The sequence below is a fragment of the Stegodyphus dumicola genome, chromosome 2, assembly GCF_044657685.1.
Source record: "Stegodyphus dumicola isolate Sdum_Otavi_A_Nest chromosome 2, ASM4465768v1".
In the NCBI taxonomy this organism is placed as follows: Eukaryota; Metazoa; Arthropoda; class Arachnida; order Araneae; family Eresidae; genus Stegodyphus; species Stegodyphus dumicola.
The window spans coordinates 261,784,138-261,807,061 of NC_140769.1; the positions used below are offsets into that span (position 1 = coordinate 261,784,138).

The 22,924-nt window shown below is 34.6% G+C and overlaps 1 protein-coding gene across 2 annotated transcripts; it reads left to right on the forward strand.

Annotated features, from left to right (window-relative positions):
• Window positions 1-3,922: 3,922 nt before the first annotated feature.
• On the forward strand, window positions 3,923-22,924 carry LOC118196527 (uncharacterized). 2 transcript variants are annotated; one of them, XM_085812097.1, is made up of 2 exons: window positions 3,923-4,053; window positions 22,020-22,924. In XM_085812097.1, exons 1-2 carry the CDS (start codon window positions 3,948-3,950, stop codon window positions 22,655-22,657), a joined length of 744 nt encoding a protein of 247 aa, XP_085668223.1. In that variant the 5' UTR covers window positions 3,923-3,947; the 3' UTR covers window positions 22,658-22,924. The 2 variants fall into 2 exon arrangements, with proteins under 2 accessions (XP_085668223.1, XP_085668222.1); XM_085812096.1 differs by lacking the exon at window positions 3,923-4,053 and adding an exon at window positions 4,097-4,316.

Below are 22,924 nucleotides of genomic sequence, written 5' to 3' on the forward strand. Positions count from 1 at the left end.
TTTTGGAAGCAGGCGAGATGAAAAATTAGCAACGGCCTTCGCCAGGAATCGAACCAAGGACCTCTGGAATACCGGTCCAGGGTGCAGAACCACTATACCACGGAGACACGCAAGGAAAGGGGGAGAAATACCTTATATACTCCCCTTTTTAAAGGGCGATTGGGGTTTTTAGGGGACCCAATCGCCAAATCCTGGGTGTGGAGAAACCTCATCCAACCCCCTTTCAGTTCGGGCGCCACTGTAGACAGACACACCGGGCGAAGGACCTCCATCCCAGGTCCTCATTATACGGGACCCATTCAGAGTTTGAAATATCTCACGCCAGTGGGAGCTCGTTCTCGCAGGCGCAACCCCCGCAGTCCCCTTCCGGCATTGGTCAGAACGTTTCGTTGCTAATTTAAAACGCTGTCACCTTGCATCCGGGCACCACTCCATCAGCAAAACCACGTTGTATTAAGGTCCTCTGTCCGCTTTGTCAGTCCCCGCCACGAAAACTGAATGGGGTCAAACCCCCGGGAACTCAGTCGACAAATGCACCATGTAGCTCCACCACAGCCGAAGGAACAGACACGACAGTACCAGTACGGTCCCTGCCAAGCCTGAACCAACCTAGGTACAGATCCTAGCCAGTACTTCCCAGGCGTTCGCCTGAGTCAACCCCCGGGGGGCGCCACTGTAGACACATTCGGCATTTTTAGAAGCAGGAGAACTGAAAAATTAGCAAACGCGTTCGCCGGGAATCGAACCACGGACCTCTGGAATACCGGCCCAGCGTGCAGAACCACTACACCACGAAGGCACGCTAGGAAGGCGGGAGAAATACCTTATACACTAAGGAATAAGGCAAGGGAGAACAAACTTGCTTACAACATATCGAGTTTAGTGTTCTTTGGTAACGTAAACTAATATCCAAAAGTCTCACAGTCATAGAGAGAATTACCGTATTTATGCGAATCTAATGCGTCATCGAATCTAATGCGCATCCCCATTTTAAAACTTTAAATAATAAAAAAATTGTTTGTCGACGAATGTAATGCGCATCAATGGTATGAGGAATTTATTGAATCTTATTTTATACAACAATGGATTTTTATATAAACTATCAATCAATGGTATGATAATTTTATTTAAATTTAGATACCATATTTTATACATTAATGGATTTATACGTAAAGTAGCAGAACATAGAATTGACCTATTAGTGGGCTATTGTTATGTGAAACAATCATTGTTAATTACCACTACCGTATATACGGTACCTATCGTAAAATATGAACATGAAATAAATCGTAATATTTCTATCTAGCTAACAGTTTCTAGAATCAGTGATTAATAGTAAACGTCTTTATTCATTAATGTTTTCATCACTGGAATCCTCGCAGCTCTCTTCGTCAGAAGCAGATTCATTTCTTCTTTCCTCATCATCGTCATCGTCATCCTCGGCGTTCCAGAGCACGTCATCTTCACTGCCATTCGATGAATTTGAAATGTAGCATTTCTCGAAAGATTTCATAATCATTGGTGCTTCGATGTTTTTCCAGGCAGCAGAAACCCAGTGCGCAACAATGTGCGGTGCAGCACGCTTATTTTTCCTGTCAGGGTCAATTCACGGTTTGGCTCACAAAACAATTTTTTGTACTCCGCCTGAACGTACTCATTAAAAGGTTTATTTATACTAACGTCCAGGGGTTGTAACACAGACGTCATCTCTCCAGGAATTATAACAAGATCACTGCCTAGGCTGTGCATCTTTTTTTTACGTCGTCGGTGAGATAACCACGAACTGCGTCCAGACAAAACATTGAAGGTTCCGGAGAGCCCACCGGAACGGCGTTCCCATACATTTCGGAGCCAATCAAGCATTAATGATTCCGTCATCCACCCCTTCTCTTGATTTTGAATCAGGACATCATCTGAGAATAGCTTTTCATTCTTAGGGGTTTTAGGGATGTTTTCCGTTTGAAGATTAAGAAAGGGGGAAGTTTGCACCCGTCTGCTGTTATTGCCAGCATCACTGTTACGCGTTGTTTTTCACATCCCGAAGTTTTGATGATAACTTCCTTAGTCCCATTCTTGGTAATGGTGTAGTTACGAGCATATCAAACCAAATTGGCGTCTCGCCAGCGTTGCCAATTTGCCCCATTGAAAAATTCTTTTCCTTTCGAAGTGTGATGACATACCGCTGAAATGTTAGTAGTTTTCCCTCAAAATCTGCAGGAAGCTTTTGACATATTGTTGTACGGCGTCTTAGAGATAAGCCCATCCGCTTCATAAACCGATCCACCCATCCACGGCTAGCCTTAAACTCTTGTTTCGGTATTCCAAGAACTTCAGTCTCCTCTTTTGCTTTATTTCTTATGGTGTCACTAGTCACAAGTTGTCCATTCTTCCTCCTTTCACGTACAAATTCCAAAACCTTTTCTTCAATTTTAGGGTGTCTTCCTTTGCGAGGGCTAGTGAATTTCTTTCTACTAGCTTTAGTTGCAAACAGTGCCAATTTCTGTTGCCGCCACAAGCGAACATTGCTCTCAGCTACGTTGAACTCTCTCCCTGCCTTTCTATTGCCATTTTTTTCAGCATAAAGAATTACTTTACGTTTGAAAGTAGCGTCATATGACATTCTTCTCTGTTTGCCCTCCATTTCTTGACTACGTACTCTGCAGTTTGTATCCTCTATGCAATAATGTGTCAACGATAAATGTAACGGTAAATGTAGTCGAGAAATACAGTAATCCTTTGTTACGATTTAAATTTGGTTGACTCATCGGCAAACTTTGCACTCGAATCTAATGCGCACCCTAATTTTGGCCAAAAATGATGCGCATTAGATTCGCGTAAATACGGTATCTCTTTGTCTGAAGTTAACGACAAAGACCTTGAGAAGGTTGCACAATAACCTTTCTATTAAATCAGAAGTTTAATATAAATGCATGACTTATGGTTGACAAGTTGAGCCACTAATTGTGGCGAGCTAAATTTAAGTAGCAGTCAGTTTCAAGATTTCGAACTAAGTCAAGTAACCGAAAGCTACACAATTGACTTCACGCGAAGTTAACTCAAACTTCTCACCGGCGTAACAATTTAAATGTCGGCAACTATAAGCCAAAGGCGAAAACTACAATCTTATCAGAGTTAGGGAAACCCAGATTTTAATCATAGCAAATGGTTAGATTAACATAATGTAACTTTACAAAATTTACAAAGAATATCGTACATAAATTACAATCGTGTACAATATGTGTTGAAATTACAAGTAATTAATCTTTGGCTTCTGACGATTTAATTCTTTAATCATCGTGCAAAGCAGAATTCCTACTAGCAACAGGTTTTTGAAGAGTTCCGCCTAGAATTTTAGTTATTTTCCGCGTACTTTGTTTTGTCTGGTACATCTTGCAGACTGAATTAGCCACCCCCATTTGATTTTTACGTTCTATTTTATGCTCTTTGATTAAGGGTGAAGGTGATATATGAGTGCAAGAGTTAATTTCGTTAAAATGTTGCTGTAGGATATTCATATGTAAACTTTGCAAATCAATTTTTAAATACGCGATAATAATTCTTCGATTTTCTGAAGCAGATGTACTATAGCATTATTACTATTGCCAAACACTGTTTCGATGTGGTTACAATCTCAGAAATGTTATTTTTTTTAATGAAACATTGCACATCTAATGTATTTATTTTGTAAAGAATAATAATACCATTTAACATTAAATGAAGCTTAAGGTATAACAATTAACGTTGATAATCGTGATGTATTCTGATTATTTATCCGTCATTATCACCTTATTTTTTATCAATCGAACACCATAACCCTTCGCTTCATGCAAAGAGTAACGCAAATTTTTAAATTATAGAAAGATTTATTTTAATGTGTTTATGGAAGGATTTATTATTTACTGTTAAACAAATATTTAAAACACAAGCCTCATAACTGCTTATTTTGGATGCTTATTGTTCGTTTAAATAACTCCTACTATCCCAAAGTGATTATCACCGATTCTATCATCTCTTTATCAACAGAAATGAGAAGAGTTCATTTCAAGATCACAGGTAATAAATTATTTCTGAAGGTATTGAAAACATTGCTTGCAACGCACATTTATCTTTTATGCCCCCATCTACTTACTTTCGAGATCGTTTGTTTAAAAAATTATCTCCATTCGGCATTAAACTGAATTCTCTTACCGTTTACGGTTTTAAAAAGTACATAGTTATGAAGGTTAATTTTTATCAAACTATGAAGTTCAATCTATTTCTCGTGTGTTTATGTTTGCTGGTATACAACGTCTGTAGTTATGGATACCCTAGTAATGGTACTTATGCTAAATTTATTTAAATTTATTCTAATCATATCAAATATTAAATTGTATGTACAACAAACAATTATATAAAACTGCTAAATTCTTGCATTAGAATTATTAGTGCATAATTATTCTATTGAATTTTCATTATGTTTTGCATACTTCATGTAAATTTGTAACTTCAGTTATTCAAGAGAAATACTTTCGAGGCGTTTTAGTATTATGTTTAATGACTAAAATATTATATAACTAAGGATGGGAAATTAAGTTGACAGTAGAAGGAGCGCTTTTAATGGACGGAGATATCAAAAGTTCCATTTTATTTTACAGGAATCATTTAGATATATTACTATGAAAGACCGAAATTGGAGAATGTCGACTTTCACCGGAGAATGTCAACATTCACCAAATACGTCGGTGAAAGATCGAATATTTCTTTACATTCTTGTAACATTCGGACCCTCACCGGTGTATGTCGACAATCACAGATATGCTCTGGTGTAGGTCGAAAAGAGAGGAGTATATGTACACGCTGCCATTCCAAAAGGAAGTGTTCCACAAATAAATGCCGTTGTAAAAGCAAGGGCCTCTTGTGCAATTCAAAGTGTCATAATAGTTTAAGTTGTTGCAATAAATAAGATTTGAATCACATAAATTGGTAAGTTTATAATTTCTATTATTTTCCTTTCTCATTTTGAATGTACTGTGTGTTTTAAGTTCTTATATTCTTAAGTTCTTATTCTGAGTCTCAAGTGCGTTTTTTCGCGAATGAATTACGGAGAAGGAAATATAATATTCTTATATGTTCAACATTCACCATTAGTACATGGTGAATGTCGACATTCACCGGTGTAAGTCAGAAATAAGAGTATTTGGAAAATATTTCGGACATACACCAAGCGACTATGTGAATGTTGACATTCACCGGTGAAAGTCGACATTCTCCAGATTTCGGTGTTTCACCGTAACATATATAAGTTTTTCTTTTTTTTTTCTTTAAAAGTTTAGATAATCTGTGAACATAACAATCTTCCATCTTCATGTATTTTCTGTAAGCTGAACTGGTATTTAACTAAAATCATGATCGGGATGGTTCTACCTTTTAAAGCAACTCCAATCAATCTGGTTCAAGATTTTGCCTATTTTTAGCCCAAAGGGCGTTAGTCCAGAAGGGCTATTAATTTCGTTTTGGCAATTTTGCGTTGGTTCACTATAAATGTTGGTTCCCTTTTCAAATTGCTGCCACCAAATATTACAGCCTGTGTTATATTTAAAGAAATTAAATAATGATGAATTTGCATTACCAATGTATGTATGTTTCTCGCATTGTGATAAAACATCGGTACCTAAGAGCCATCCAATTTTGAATAACGTACATCTAGACTAAAGTAACCACACGACCCGATTTTGGCGGGACAGTCCCGCTTTTTGGAGGACTGTCCCGCGCCCGCTGATTTTTAAAAATGTCCCACTTTTTAGAAAACAACTGCATTTCTTATTTTAAATGTACTGTAAAAATATATTATCTATTATTTATTAATTATTATAGTAAATATAAAGAAATAAAAAAATACATAAATAAAAAAACACATAAAATGGAGGCAGAGTAAACTAAATTAGGCGATGTAACGAGTTAGATTTACTCGGTGGTGTTCTATCATTGTCGTTACGTCTCGTTAAGGTATATGTATTGTTAACGGAGGAACAGCTAGCATTAGCTGAAGGGCTATTCGCTGTCCACACCATAAACCACAATCAAAGTTTCAGATCAATTGATTGTACGTCGCAAATGATCAAAACACTGTACGACAAAAAATTTGCATGTGCAAGGCCAAAAGTCGAAGCAATTACTTGTAATGTTTTTTCACTATATTCGTTTTCACAATTGCAGAAAGAATTAGATAAATGCGCATTTATATCCATATATTATGATAGTTTCAAGCACAAAGATTTAAAATTATTTCCCACAATTGTTAGACTTTTTAATCTAGAAGCAGGAATTAAAATTAGAATATTAGATTTTGTTTCATTGCCGGGTGAAACTTCAGAAATAATTTTTGATTCAATAAGTACTATTTTAAAAAAAGAGTAATTTGAACAATAAAATTATTGTCTATTATGAGGATAACACTAAATCAAATTTTGGTGGAAAAGCTGGAAGAGGCACCAATACGTTTTTTACGAAACTTAACGAATATTTGAATAAAAAAATTATTGGAGGTGGTTGTGCAGCGTACATTCTACACAGTACTATTCAAACAGCACTTGACTTACTTCCAGTGGATAAATTATATATATATATATATATATATATGCCCTCGAAAAATGAAAAATATAATGAAATATATATATATATATATAATTTATTTACTAAAGAAATATTGAATATATTATCTCCTAATATTAATTTAGTAGAGTTATCTTAAATGAGTGAATCCATACTTAGTAAGTTCAATTTCGAATATTGTTTTAAAGTAACTTGAATAAAAATTGTTAAAAATGTTTAACGAGGACTTGAATTAAATCATGAATAACAAAATTTCAATTGTAAAAAGAAATAAATTAAAAGCAAGTAATTAAATGCAAGTAATCATTGCCATTGATCGGAAATTAGTTGACTTTTCAAGGGGAACAAACCAACTCCCGTTCAATGAACAATAATTAAGAAATAAATACGAAGGTGTTTCGTCCTTTACTCGAGTAATAAGGCGATGCCAAACCGGCAATTCAAGCTAGGCCAAACATTTCCGTGAATAGAAGGGATTAAGAACCAATGCAGAGAACCAAAGAACTCATTCCGATTAAGCATTTTAGCTAATTCAAGTTTGAGTGAAAAGCAATTTCTGCAGTAAAATTGATATTGCTCGACTAATTGTCCCCCGACACCCTCGTGTTTATGCATTTTATTGAAAACTATTTGTAAAAATTAAACATTGGAAATTGGCATTATGAAATAGAATTCAAAGTAATTGAAACAAACATTAGAAAATTACAAAATATAAGAAAAATAATGCAATCTTTGCAAAAACAAATCAAAAAATAAAAAATAAAAATTTAAATTAAAAAATATATAATAAGAAAAGGGAATGTACATGAAGATATAAAGGCCAGAAAAAGCATTAATTAACTTACGTTCTTTCTAGTTGGAAGTGGGCAAAGTGTTCTCTTTGCGTCTGACTCAGAAGGGTTGTGTTTCCGAAATTCTTTATCGGCAGCGGGGGCTTTGAATTATATCAGTCGGTAAGACTTGTGTGAAGTAATTTATGGTAGTGGAAGGGACTAGGAATTCTTGAGGGACGTATGTTGTGGAGCTCTTATTTGAGTGAAACCGTCTGTTAAAAGTTTTTGAAAATACTAGTGAATGGAAATTAATTAATTTCTGGCTAATTGTCGTGTCGTAACGAGGAAGAAATTAAGAAAAGGAAAAAAAAGGAATTTTCACTGTCAAAGAGCTATTTGACAGACTAAAGATTATGAAATAGGCCCATTTTTTTAGTAACAGCATAAGTCTGAAGACAATTAGCTTTTTACATTATATACAGCTTAGTAATTACACTATGTACAAATCTTTCAACTGATAGTCATCCAACTTATACCGCCTTCTCATGTGTAGGAACGAATTATCATATCCCTATCAGTTAAATGATTTAAAGTGTATATATATATACTATATATATACTGTGCGTATCGAAAGTTTGAAGGATTTTTGTGAAAGCGCAGAAATCGAATATAAAAGAATTATTGGTTACAGCAAAACACGATGGCTAGTTCTTTTACTAGCTGTAGAAAATATTTTTAAAATATACGAACCATTAAAATCATATTTTTTATCACAGGATAAATGTCCAAGAATATTGCAGCTCTTTATTGAAAATGGCACATCCCAAATTTGGCATCAGTTCATCCACAAACAAGCTACATTATTTCACAATGTTGTGAAAATTATTGAAGGGGACAAAATTTCAATTACGGAAGTGTCAAATGAAATCAATAATTTAAAAACAAAATTGCGAGAAAGAATTTATAACTATCACGTTCCTTTAGTTATTCGAAAGGACATCACTAGGTTGGAAGAACAAGGTGCCATTAAACGACCTGATGTTCTGAAAGAAGCCAAATATTTTTATAATAACTGCTTGGAATATCTTTAAGAACGGACAGTTCAATTCGAGGATATTAAAAATTTTCATTGGGTGACATTAAAAATGTAGATTTTATGGGAATACGTGGGAAAATCTTTTTAATATATTAGTAACCATTTTCCGAAAAATAATATTTGCGAAAATGATCTTTTGACGAGGGGTCATTGGTAGAAAGATACGTCACTGAAGAAAAAATTAAATGTTGATTGTCTGCAAATGTGGAAACACACAAAAAGTGGGCGGAGTTACTCCTTCCTTTTAAACAGAATAATATTCCTTATGAAAATATTTTGAAAATTGAAAAACGCGCTCTTTCCCTTCCAGGAACCAATGCAGCAACAGAACGTGTTTCTACTAGTACCAATAAAATATGGACTATTGAAAAAATGCAGATGAATATTAAAACTTTAAAATCTGTATTAAGCGTAAAATATAATTTGACCAATGCATATGAGAAATTTCATGACATTTTAATAAATGATCCGAATCTGTTGCAAAGTATTCACTCGGGTAAAAAACATGACCGTGAAAGAAAATCATAATTTTTTTAATAAAATTTTAAATAATTAAAAAAACATAATATTCAAATTATAGTTTTTACAAATATTTTTATAGTTACGAATAGTTAATAATAAATATATTTTTGTATATTTATACTCAAATATATGAATGTATACAATAAAATATGTTTTTTTTTGATTTATTGGTCTGCTTTCATAACTAAATTACAATTTTCATTTCATTCCATTTGTCCCGCTTGTCTCAATGAAAATGTGGTCACTTTAATCTAGACCCGAATATGAGCATCTGGGATGCCCTAATTTGGAATACGAAATTTGTATAATACACAGTCTTTTATATAGTATATATATCTTTTACATAGTACAGTGAAAAGTCGTTAATCCGGACTCGTCGGGACTTCGGCGATTCCGGATTATCGATTTTTCCGGATTATAGATCATCAGTTTAAATCTGGTAAACTGGCATGCAAAAATTATAAAATTTAAAATATGAAACCGTAATTTACGAAATAAAGAACAATTATGATCTAAAGGGTATCAAAATTTACAAAAAAAAAGCTTAATATTTATTTGTTTACTTTATTAAACATTTTTTTCAATGTAAGTTGTTTAAGTTGCTTCGTTTTTTATGTGATAATACATTCTCTTTAATTCTATAAACAGACATAATTTCTTGTTCAGTTACAAAGTTCCGCTGTTCAAGTCCTATAATTGCTGTGTCGAGAATGCCGACTAATTTGTCAATCGAAATTTTTTCGTTTTCAATAACCTCTGTCACTTTCTTCGCTATCGGAAGCGAATTATAATGACGAGGCATTTGATTTAAATCATATCGAAGACGGAGTACATCGAGATGAAATACTACATTGAGTAAGCAATTATAAGCCAAATAAAATAAAAACATCTGCCCTTAAGATAAGGATAGTGCTGACAGATCAACTTCCAATTCATTGCACGCCGCCGCGGCGTTAAAGATAAACAAAGTTTAGATAAACAAAGGATATGCCTTTATCCATTTTTTGCAGCAATTCCACTTTTTGTTTAGTGGACTCCGAAAGATACTTTCGCTTTGTATATCCTTTACATATTAGTAAATATATATCGGAAATTCTATTTGACATAATCGAAAGTTCAAGCTTACTTTTATAAAATTGCTCTAACAGTCTGCAAAAAATAATAATCCGGATCCAATTCGAAGATTAAGGAACAACGCAATCTGCAACATTAACTGAAATAGATAATTAAATAATTTTAGCTTAGCTTATCCCGTCCGTTATACATTAAACGCGCATTCGTAAACGTATTTTGCGCACGCGCACACGCAAATTCGCAGCAGTAAAGGTCTTACGCGCATGCGTCAACGCGACGCATGCGCAGAAAGTTTGTAGCTTTGAGGTCCAGATTATAGATCATTCCGGATTATGGGTGTCCGAATTAACGACTTTTGACTGTATATATATCTTTTATGTAGTAGTCTTTTATATAGTATATATATCTTTTATATAGTATAACGTGTTACAAAATATACTGTGTATAAATACACAGTATATTTTGTAACACTTTAACGGATTTTTGATTAATAAACTCAACAATTTCAAGGCGAGCAATGGCAACACCGTACGGAAAAAAATAACATTTTTATTCCCAGCGAGGGAGACTGTGTATTGGAAATTGTAAACATAAAATTTAAGATTTTAAAATTATTTTGCGATATTGCTCTTGGATTGAATTTTATGGTTTAAGTGCGAAGAACGTGATATTTAATAAATAAAGGTAACACACAAATCGTTAAAAAAAAACTCCGTTTTGGACGTAATGTAAAATCTGAAAGCATTCAGATTTTTTTAAAAGTATAGTCTTGGCTGATTTCAGGCCTTTTTAGCCTAAAAGGGCTATTAGTCTGGCACGCGATTTTTTAATTGTTTAACTTTAAGTCTGTTGCTATTCGGAGCACTGGAAGATATTTAGCTTTCAAATTTAATCTGTCTGTTACTTATGAATATACAAAGCAGTTGAAAAGCAATAGATGCAATTTCTAAGAATAGCATTTTCTTTACCGTTGAATTTGATTCTTTAAAAAATGCATTTAATTCATGATATATCTAATTAAAAGCATTAAATATTTTTAAAGAATTCTGTTATATGTTTTTCACTTCTTCAATCATATTTCTTCACTTTAATGCGTTGCTTCACTTTTCATTCGATTCTGCTGCCATTCCGAAATATGTAAGATATCATGCCTTTATATTTAATCTGTTTGTTATTAATTAACATACTAAACTATTTAGAAACAATGGATTCAATTCTTTTTTAGTTTTTAAGTCGTTGATTTTAATAAAAGTGTATTCAATTCATAGCATATCTAAATGAAACATTAAGTATTTTTATAGAATTGCTTTATACACGTTTTTACTTTTCAAATACATTTTTTCACTTTGATGCTTTGTGTCACTTTTCATTCGAGTCTATAGCCATTCGGAAAATTGTAAGATATTATTATTTCATACTTACTTTGTTTGTTATTAATTTACAAACTAAACTATCTAAAAGCAATAGAAATATTGGCTAATCTTTGGAATATTGTAACAGGTAGTTTGGCAACATTTTGGTAAGGCGCTAAAGGTTACTAGCTAGGACGCAATGCCATTTTTGTGCAATTCTGGGAGTTTTTTTCAAGTGAAAATAGGTCGACGTGTACATGGATGATACCGTGTATGTGCAATTCTGAAAAATGCGGCAAGCAGTGGGCGATTCTGCATTTTGTCCCAATTTCGCACCTAATCTTCGTCATGATTAAGCACTTTTGTTCCATAAAAGTTCTAAAAAAAAAAAAAAAAAAAAAAAAAAAAAAAAAAAAAAACATGCCTTTACTTTGTGAAAACAAAATGGCTTCCAAACAAAAACTGGCAGGTTGCTGTAGCAGGGTTGGTCGCCAAATTTTCGTCAAAAAATCGCCCATTTACCATAATCCAAAGATTAACCAAAATACTACTTTTAACCTTTTAGTCTGATTGATTTAAAGTCTTTTAGTCTGATAGATTTAAAGTCTTTTAGTCTGATTGATTTAAAGTCTTTTAGTCTGATTGATTAAAGTCTTTTAGTTTGATTGATTTAAAGTCTTTTAGTTTGATTGATTTAAAGTCTTTTAGTCTGATTGATTTAAAGTCTTTTAGTTTGATTGATTTAAAGTCTTTTAGTTTGATTGATTTAAAGTCTTTTAGTTTGATTGAATTAAATTTTTTTATTTTGATTGATTTAAATTAGGGGTCTGCAACCAGTGGCCCGCGGGCCACGAGTAGCCCGCTGAAGGCATTTTAGTGTCCCCACTTTTCAATTGGAAGAAAATTGAAGAATTTTAAACAATTTTGATTTCAAGAAAATAGCCTTGTCAGCTTTTCGTCGTAAAAAAATTCTTTTTCTCTTATTCATAATATTTAAAACATTTTATGGACATGCCTGAGATTATCTGAGATGAAATTATCTAAAAATGACGAATTTTTCAAAAATTTCACTTTACGTAATTTTAAAAATTTGACTACGTATAAAATCTCAGTTCCTTAAAAAGGGTAGATTCTTATCTCTGTTGCAAAAGTGGTTCATTCCATTCGGTCTAAAGGACTTAAACACAGGCAATTTCAACAGTTCTTGAGTGATTTGGAAGCTTGTATAGTCATTAGGTTAACTGGAAGCAGAAAATATGAAAAATATGTAACCGCCTTCGCCGGGAATCGAACCACAGACCTCTGTAGTACCGGCCCAGCGTGCTACCGTTATACCACGAAGGCACGCTAGGAAAGTGGGAGAATTACCTTATAAGCTGAATATGGTGAGTTTGTGTGTAACTCTTATGTACGTTGGTTGAGCCGAGGAAAGATGCTTCAGAGCCTGTTTCTTTGAAGAGCGAAGTTCAACAATTCATGGAATCTAAAGGGAAATCTATTCACGAGTTGAGTGATGAGAAATGGTTGAGAGACTGCATGTCTTGTCGATATTACAGGTCATCTCAATGATATGAATAACCGCTTACTGGGAAAAGAATCTACCTGTTCATAATCTTTATTACTTTGTGAAAGCTTTTGAGACAAAATTAATCCTGTTGGAAAGTCAGTTGCTAAATAAGAATTCTACTCACTTTCTAAAATTGATGGAGTGTGTGAAGAACTTTACAGCATGGAATTCAAATAATTATGTACAATGGCATTTAAAATTTGAAAGAGGAGTTCAAAAGCAGATTTTTCGATTTTTGTGGAAATGAAATTTTGATGAGAATGTCGCCATTTTCAGTAGACGTTGGAAGTGTTCCACCCGAACGTCAATTACAATTTATAGATTTACAGTGTCATTTTACTGCCGTAACACTGGGTCACAGTAAAATGTAAGTTTCTCGAAAATCCTACATTACTTTGTAGAATTTCTCACTTTGTAATTTTAAGTTAATGTTGGAAGTGAAGAATCTTAAGAACTGTTAAGCGAATAATCGCTTAAGTTCGGGGACAAGAAACAACAAGATGGAAGGGTAACTAACCCTTTATTATTCCAATAAGATTTAACAAAAGTCCGCCTGGGAGTGTACAAACAAAGCCCTCACTTGGGCTTGAACTTAAGAAGAAACTAAGAATTAAACTAAAACTAAGATTAACTAAAGAAGTATAGCCGAAGCTATCAAGATTCAAATCGAGTTGGATCCTTACCTTATTTGACTACGAAGCTTATCAAAGGCCAATACGGCCGAGCGTAATAACAGCTTTGAGAGAGAGAGTGGCCAAAGAGGCAGACGCGCGTATATCAGAAACTCTGATTCTCTCTCACTCTGTAAGTAACTTCGTGGTTTAAATACCGCTCATCCTCATTAAATATTCAGCAAGATTCCAAAACTACGTTCTGGCCGGAAATAGTAAGTTGAAGTTAAGAATTTGACAGGAAAGGAACTTGAAATTTAACTGTTAATAAAATTAACATAATCCTTACAACTTGATTTTTATTCGACGTACGTGACGAAGATAAATATCGAGGAATTTGTAAACATGCACTCGTCATGTCTTCTTTGGCAGTTCCTACATATGTGAATAAAATTTTAGTAAAATGAAAATCCTACAATCAGAAACAAAAACACGGCTGACAGACAGACATTTGGAGCAAACTTCGCGAATCGCAACAACACAGATTAAACCGGATATTGGAGCTTTAATCAAGCAAAAACAATATCAAATTTCGCATTAAAAATTAAAGTAACTACCATCTCCCGCCAGTAATGTAAGTTTTTTTTATTTGTAAATGCATTTTGTAACATCGTTCTGTACAATCATATTTATACTTTTTTTTTCTTAGATAAATATCTTGCAAAAGATTTTAATTTGATTTCCATTTGACTTTTTGGAACCAATGCGTATGTGTAACACAAATGTGTAACACTATCTCTTCGCTTAGAATCAATTGTAGACTTGCAAAACAAACCTCCCTTTTTCATGTAAATTTTCTGATTACACTAATTTTTGACAGACATGTGGTCCGCGGATTTATTTGAATTTATCCATTTGGCCCTCGGACGAGAAAGGTTGAAGACCCCTAATTTAAATAATATAAATAAAAGTGGTGGTGAATTAAAAGTGCGTTTAACTCACGATGGATCGAATTAAAACCATGGCATATTTTTATAGAATTACTTTGCATATTTGTTTTTCCCTTTTAAAATGTACAAAGATGTATAAAGTTTCCATGCTAGTTTACATGGATATTCATCTAACATCCTGCAGAATGATTCCACCTGAACCATCTCTATCGATAATCTGCACTGATAAACCAGATTAAACTTTAAAAGAGCGCTTTTGAGTAATTGTTAAAATTGAACCCTTTAAAAATTTGATATATTATTTTGTTTCATTTTTTTGAAAAATCTGATAACTTTTCTAAAGTGTTTGGACTTTCCTATTCTTAATTCACAATATTTTTTTTTTTATGTTATTAGCCCAAAACCGACATTAGTCTGGAACTGAATATTAATCTCGAAACCGCGTTTTGAGCTGAATAACTACAAACGCCGTATCACTATTCAAATTGTTGTCACCAAATATTATCGCCCTGTATTATATTTAATGAAATTAAACAATGGAGAATCTGTATGAATGTATGTATGTTTCTCGCACTGGGAAAAAAAATCTGATGTGTACACCACATGTGTACGCAATATTAATATTATTATTAATTAATATTATTTCATTTAAACTTATTGGATAGAATTAAATATACTTCCCCGACAGCGCATAAAGTACGATAGAATAAATGCATTCTTTAAAATTCACTCTAGTATTTGTTTACCACAGCGACACTCTGGCGCTAGATTCACTTAACAGTATTATATTTCGTTCATATTATAACTCACAATGCCCCAAATTTATATCCTTTAAAGAATAGAATTATCCAATCGTTCCCACATGTTCTATTCAAATACTATAATAAAGCTAGAAAGATGTATAAAAGAAATTAAGCAAACAAAACAAAAAAGAAAATTTTTCACAGACGATTGAGTATTTCTCATTTAATTAATACAGTTCTTACTTCGCGAGAAGGCAAAAATACATAAAAACTCAAAATATCTATATTAAAAAATACGAAATAAATCTTAAACACTTATTTCCTCGAAAAAATTCCAGAAAGGATTAAGCATGATTTAATTGGCAATAATAAATGAAGGCGTTATCTTTGTTGTTGCGAAGCTAAGTTTCTCTAGATTGGCAACAAATCCACTAGTCTGCTGTTTCAAATGTAAACAAGCAATGACCGCCGAAAAAAAATATATTAGGCTTAGCGGCACTTAAATAACTTTAAAATTGTTGATAATTCTGAAAATATTGCATACAGATTTACTAAAGGCATAAAAACCTTAACCGGAAGATAAAAACAACATAATTCAATCATTTTTAAAGCAAAAAATGTACAATTAACAAACATATAAGAGTAAAGAAACTGAGATCACTGAGGCGGGTAACAGAGTGGATATATATAATATTTATATGCGTTTGGTGCGGCCGATTGCAACCAAAATACGAGGTGCACGTCTGTATGTTATAGCAGTCCTATATACAAAATTTCAACGTTCTGAGGCTACTCGTTTTTGAGTTATGCGAGATACGTAGTTTGATTTTAGGAAAGATTTCAAGCTAAAAATTTAAAACTAATATAGTATAAGGAGATTAGTATACACCCAAAAACATAACATAGCAACTTTTCAAACAGTTCCTTTTATACCCTAAAAATATCTGGAAGATTTCTTTGAAAAATGAGGGTCTTAAAAAAACTAAACATGGCTAAAATATATGGACTGGTTTGTGTTGAGCTGCCATCTACTATAAATAAAGAAGCTTCAGAGTAACCCATAAATCCTTTTTTCATTCAATTTTTCTGTGCGTACAGAAGGAAAATTTTAGGTGTGTCCAGACCCGACACAATGTGCCGCAAAGGGTTAACACGACCGCATAAAAAAAAACTGAAAGGAGATGAAGTCTGGAAAAATGCAAAAAGTGATTCCACCGCGTTCATGTGTGGCAACAGCTGTGTGGCAAGTTGCTCCGTTGTTCATATGAATAGAGTGCCCAAGCGTTACCACTTAACGCAAAACTACTCAATCCTGATTTATCTTTTGAACTGCTACGTAAACTCGTATTAAATGATAAGGGGCGGACAATTTTGTCTATGCTAATGGAATATATCTACCATAATGAAGATACAGGAGTTGGACAAAAATATGGAAACACCTTTAAAAAAAATGTTTCTTTACGTAATATGGTGTAGGAAACCCGTTGGCATCCGAAACAGCTTGCAGTCTTCTCGGAATGGATAAATACAGTTCCTGTATGTTTGCCAAGGGAATATTATACCATTCTTCCTGCAAAACGGTGGCAAGTTCAGATAACGATGTTGGCGGTGGATAACGAGAACGCACTTTCCGTTCCAATGTAGACCACAAAGGTTCGATAATATTCAGGTCTGGTGACTGTGGTGGCCAGGGGAGATGGAACAACTCATCCTCGTGCTCAGAAAACCAGTCCTGGACAATGTCAGCTGTGTGAATAGGGGCTTTGTCGTCTTGGAAGACACCACACCATCGGGGAACAAAGTTTGTACCATGGGATGAACTTGATCGGCCAAAATGTTCACATAAGTCTTGGCAGTCATGCTCCCGGACACAGTTATCATGGGGCTAGCAGAGAACCCCGATATGGCTGCCCAAACCATAACAGAACCCCCGCCATGTTTCACTCTTGGCAACAAGCAGTCTGTATTATAGGCTTGAGATGGCGTTCTCCAGACGTAAACTCGGCCAGAAGTGGGAAACAATGTGAAAGAAGACTCGTCAGACCATATTACTCGCTTCCACTGCTCTATAGTCCAGGCTTTATGACTTAAACACCACCTTTTCCTGTTACGGGGATTAGCATCACTGATGAGTGGCTTCTCAATTGCAGCATGGCCAGCAATTCCCTGTTTATGAAGCTCCCTTCTAATTGTTTTGGTACTCACAGGGTTCGCTAACACAACATTCATTTCAGCAGTAACTTTTGCAGCTGTGGTCTTCTTATTTTTCGTCACAATTGCCCTTAATGATCGTCTGTCACGATCACTCAGGACACACTTTCGTCCGCGCTGTGATTTAGCAGATGATGTTTTCCCGCTTTTCAAATATGCGGAATAAATCTTCGATACAGTACCTCTTGAAACACTAAACACCTCGGCTACCTTGCTTACGGAAGCACCTACCATACGTGCTCCAACAATTTGCCCACGTTCGAAGTCTGTTAACTCTGACATAATGCAATGGCAACCCCACATAACAGTACTCCGACAACAACTGAACTGTTTAGTACATTTACGAAGTTGTATAGGTGGCGTCAGTAGTCAAAAACGTCAGCGCCACCTACATATTTCATTAAAATCAATCTTTTTTTTTTAAACATGCATTTCAAAAGGTGTTTCCATATTTTTGTCCATCCACTGTATGTTATATGAATAATGTATAAATTTTCACTCAGTGTTTTTCTAATGATCAATGTAAAACTTCGTACTTATACAGGGTGTCCCAAAACGACCGCATAAACTCTGCACAGCTAGATTCCTCGTTGGGAGTACATAAGAACTGCCCAAAGAAGCGTTCCTGTACGATCCATAGTTTACGGGAAAATACAAAAAACAAAGTATGACGTCACTGCCGGTGCAAGAAAAAACACTTTGTTGAACATATCGACTGCAGTATATGCACAATTTAAAGCAGATGTTCAAAGTGTCCTCCGTGCATGTCGAGGCAGGCTTGAGCACGCCGTGGAATGGCTGTCATCACACCTTGCAGCATCGCGGGTACAAGCAGCATGCAGACGAGCAACTAAGTTCATTGGTGTTGTCACTATATCTGGATGGTTACAGCCGAAAACATCGCGGACGAAATCGTCGGGAGAAAACAACGCAAGGCGAAAACGTCGTGCTACAAAACATCGTGGGAGAAAACATCCCAAAGAGAAAACATCGCAGTTCTAAAACATCGTGGTACAAAACATCGTCGTCGAAAATAAAGCGGTTCAAAAACTTCGCAGTTTAAAAACATCGCCGTCGAAAATATCGTGGTAAAAAATAAAGTATTTACAAATCATCGCGTGACGATAACATCGCAGACATGCTTTTTTCAGGCTTTAATAACTGTAAATGGATATTCCCATAATGATTTGTGAGCGCAAGTGATGTAAGGAAGGATAATTTTTACTTTCACATTTTTTTTTATTAACTAATAAATTTATGCTGAAAAGTAAGAAGGAAACTTAAGCATAGAAAATTAAATGCAACTTAATAGATTATACTTTTTATGAAAAATTATCTATAAAATATTTATAAAAATGATTTATTAATGGTCTTTGTTAGTTAACTGTCGATTTAAAATTCTATTAAGTGCTATAAGTTGCATTAATTTTCTATGCTTAAGTTTTCTTCTTATTTTCTCAGCAAAAATTTAATATTTAATAAAAAATATGAAAGTAAAAATTATCCTTCTTTACATCTTGCGCTCACAAATCATTATGGGAATATCCATTTAAAGTTATTAAAGCCTGAAAAAAGCATGTCTGCGATGTTATCGTCATGCGATGATTTGTAGATACTTTATTTTTTACCACGATATTTTCGACGGCGATGATTTTAAACTGCGAAGTTTTTGGACCGCTTTATTTTCGACGACGATGTTTTGTACCACGATGTTTTCTCCCACGATGTTTTGTAGCACGACGTTTTCGCCTTGCGTTGTTTTCTCCGCGACGTTTTCATCCGCGATGTTTTTGCCGCGATGTTATCGGCGGACACCATCTGGATACATGGCGCGCGCGCATGCATGACGTGATATGCGCGGAGAACGTTTTAAACATTATCGTCTGGAAAGATATGCCAATACTGTTGTTGATATGTCCAATGAAGTGTTTTTTTCTTGCACCGGCAGTGACGTCATACTTTGTTTTTCATATTTTTCTCGTAAACTATGGATCGTACAGGAACGCTTCTTTGGGCAGTTTTTATGTACACAAAACGAGGAATCTAGCTGTGCAGAGTTTATGCCGTCGTTTTGGGACACCCTGTATAAATACATAGCATCCTTTGTACTGATTAAAATTCCTTCAGTGAGACATTGTTTTCAATTGCCTTATGAATATTTATATATATGCAATATTGTATGTATCTATATGTATTATTATTTACCCCATGATTTGCATCCTTTCTCTTGCGTTTTAAAATATTATCCAATGTTATATTATATTTTCGATCTTCTTGAATCTATGTAACAAAAGTACTCTTCATTATATAATCCTTTTAAGAATTCTAATAATTGTATTGTTCTAAGATTTGAAGCAATGTTATAGTATGCAATTGGATCAATGTATATGTTACGGTGAAACACCGAAATCTGGAGAATGTCGACTTTCACCGGTGAATGTCAACATTCACATAGTCGCTTGGTGTATGTCCGAAATATTTTCCAAATACTCTTATTTCTGACTTACACCGGTCAATGTAGACATTCACCATGTAGTAATGGTGAATGTTGAACATATAACAACATTATATTTTCTTCTTCGTCAGTCAGTCGCTAAAAAACGCACTTGAGACTTAAAATAAGAACTTAAGAACATACGAACTTAAAACACGCAGTGCATTAAAAACGAGAAAGGAAAATAATAGAAGTTAAAAAAGTTATTCAATTATGTGATTCAAATCTTATTTATTGCAACAACGTAAACTATTATGACACTTTGAATTGCACAAGAGGCCCTTGCTTTTACAACGGCATTTATTTGTGGAACACTTCCTTTTGGAATGGCAGCGTGTACATATACTCCTCTCTTTTCGAACTACACCAGAGCATATCTGTGATTGTCGACATACACCGGTGAGCGTCCGAATGTATGAGAATGTAATATTCGATCAATCACCGACGTATTTGGTAAATGTTGACATTCTCCGGTGAAAGTCGACATTCTCCAATTTCGGTCTTTCACGGTAACATATATACTGTAAATAGAATTCAATAAAGATGTTGGTAAGGCCAATTTATCTTCAGGTCAGAAGACTTCAAAATTTGTGCTGGGTTTACTAAATTCACTAATAAGATTTCCTTTAGCACTTTTATAGATTTGTTGTCTAATTAGCCTATGGCTCCGGTGATACCTACCTCTACTCTGAGGTGAGGATCGGATAATCCACTTTTATGTTTATGGTAAGTCAAATGTAAGCTTCATGATCCAACTGGTTCATAGATTTATGAAAAAGTACCTGGTACACTTCACTGGTGACAATAATGTAAAAAGATTACAATGGTGACAATAATGATTATGATTATGGTGACAAGAATGATTATGATTATGGTGACAAGAATGATTATGATTATGGTGAATGGTGACAATAAAGATTATGGTTATGGTGACAATAAAGATTAGAATATTACTGGTGACAATAATGCTCCGCTGTGGTAATGTACAAAACACACCCATTTTCTGTGACGTGACATTTCTGTGAGGGTTCTTCGATGGCTGCATGGTGGTTGTTAGTAATCCATAAACTTGTGTTTCGTTAGTTTACGTATCCTGAGAAGTGGAACTACGCTTCGTCACTCTCTCACCTGTAATCTGGGATCAACATACACGAAAATGCAACATCGTGTGCATACAGGTGGGAGAAGGTCATTTCCAGCATGTTTTCTAACGCACTTTCACTTCTCAAACACAAAGGCATGTTATGGGATTTTTATTTCTTCTGTTATGAGATTTTTATCATACTTTTCCCGGGGCCTCTTTCGAGTGGGACACCTTGTATTTCTAATGTTCCGTCTAATTAGTTAGTATTAATACACCGTATTTTCCCGCCTTTTCTCGCTCAGCTCATAGCAGGAAAATCGAAAAGGAGAAATTATACCAATGATTCAATTCACGTTAAACACGGTAACACCACAAGTGAAAAGTAATTATGGATAAACTACAGGTAACTATCACAGTAGTTGTTTTTAAAAAAGAAACCTACATTCCGTTAAGAAAACATAATAATAATAACACTACAATATATAATCCGTTATTATTTCTATTTCCCTGTAATGTGAATTTCACCCGTTCTTTAATGTTGCCTTTACTGCTCCTTCGTCCTCATATAATTTGTAAATAGTGTGAAGGTGAGTTAGCGGCTGAGCCAAATGTTAGACTGAATATCAGTTCGTGTTGGCTTTCTTGTGAATGATCTGGTCGTGAATAGATTGGAATAAAGCTCAGTAGTTCGAAGACAAAGGTTCCGGGTAACCTTCGCCGGTAGTTTGGTAGTAAGACTAATACAATCACTGCGTGGACGAGTTCATTTTAAAATTTAAGGGAAGCCCTTCTCCGAGCGTATTACGGAAGGTAAAAATTACGCGAATAATTTTAAAAATTTCAGGACATGGCACTAAATACTGGGGGGATGGATACGCAAGAAAATACGGTATGCAATTATAAAAGTTTTTTCTTTTTCATGCTTACTACATTATTTCATTTTTTTTTCAGAAAATGACACGAGAATCATTTCATCCCGCAATGAAACACAGGGGAGTTCTTCAGAGTTCACTTCTGATGAAGCATGGTCCAAGTCGCAAATGAAAATTATGGATGGTGCCATTAAAGTTGTGCGCAATAAAACAGGAAAGAGCAAAAACGGAACTAGTGGAGGAAGCGGAACTGGAAAGAACAATATCGGAACTGGTGGAGGTAGCAAAACAGGAAAGGACAAGATCGGAAGTGGTGGAGGCAACAAAACAGGAAACAATAAAATCGGAAGTGGTGGAGGCAACAAAACAGGAAACAATAAAATCGGAAGTAGTGGAGGCAACAAAACAGGAAACAATAAAATCGGAAGTGGTGGAGGCAACAAAACAGGAAACAATAAAATCGGTAGTGGTGGAGGCAACAAAACAGGAAACAATAAAATCGGAAGTGGTGGAGGCAGCAAAATAGGAAAAAACAAAATCGGAAGTGTTGGGGGCAAATCTTACAATCGTTATCAATATCGCAATAACAGCACGACATCCTATGGCTCGGCCCCCGTACCTACTTACGTTACGATTATGATAATAACAGTGGTAGGAGCTTTATTCGTTGGCATTATTGGTTACGAATATTGGCATTGTACTAATAAATCGAAATAATTTATCAGAAACTGTTAAACATTAAGAATATATTGAGATATATGAAAACAATTTACACACAAATGTATAATGCATGGAAAAATTTCATTATCCGTATTATTGTAAATATTGAAACAAATATCTGGTGTGGACATCAGATGGCTTCCTTGCACGGACAGTTATTTAAATTTATTTATTGGAATTATTCTAACGAACTAACCGATCCCTCAAATCAAGTTGAAAGTGTTATCCAACATTGTAAATTTAGAAATTAAATATTCCGGTCAA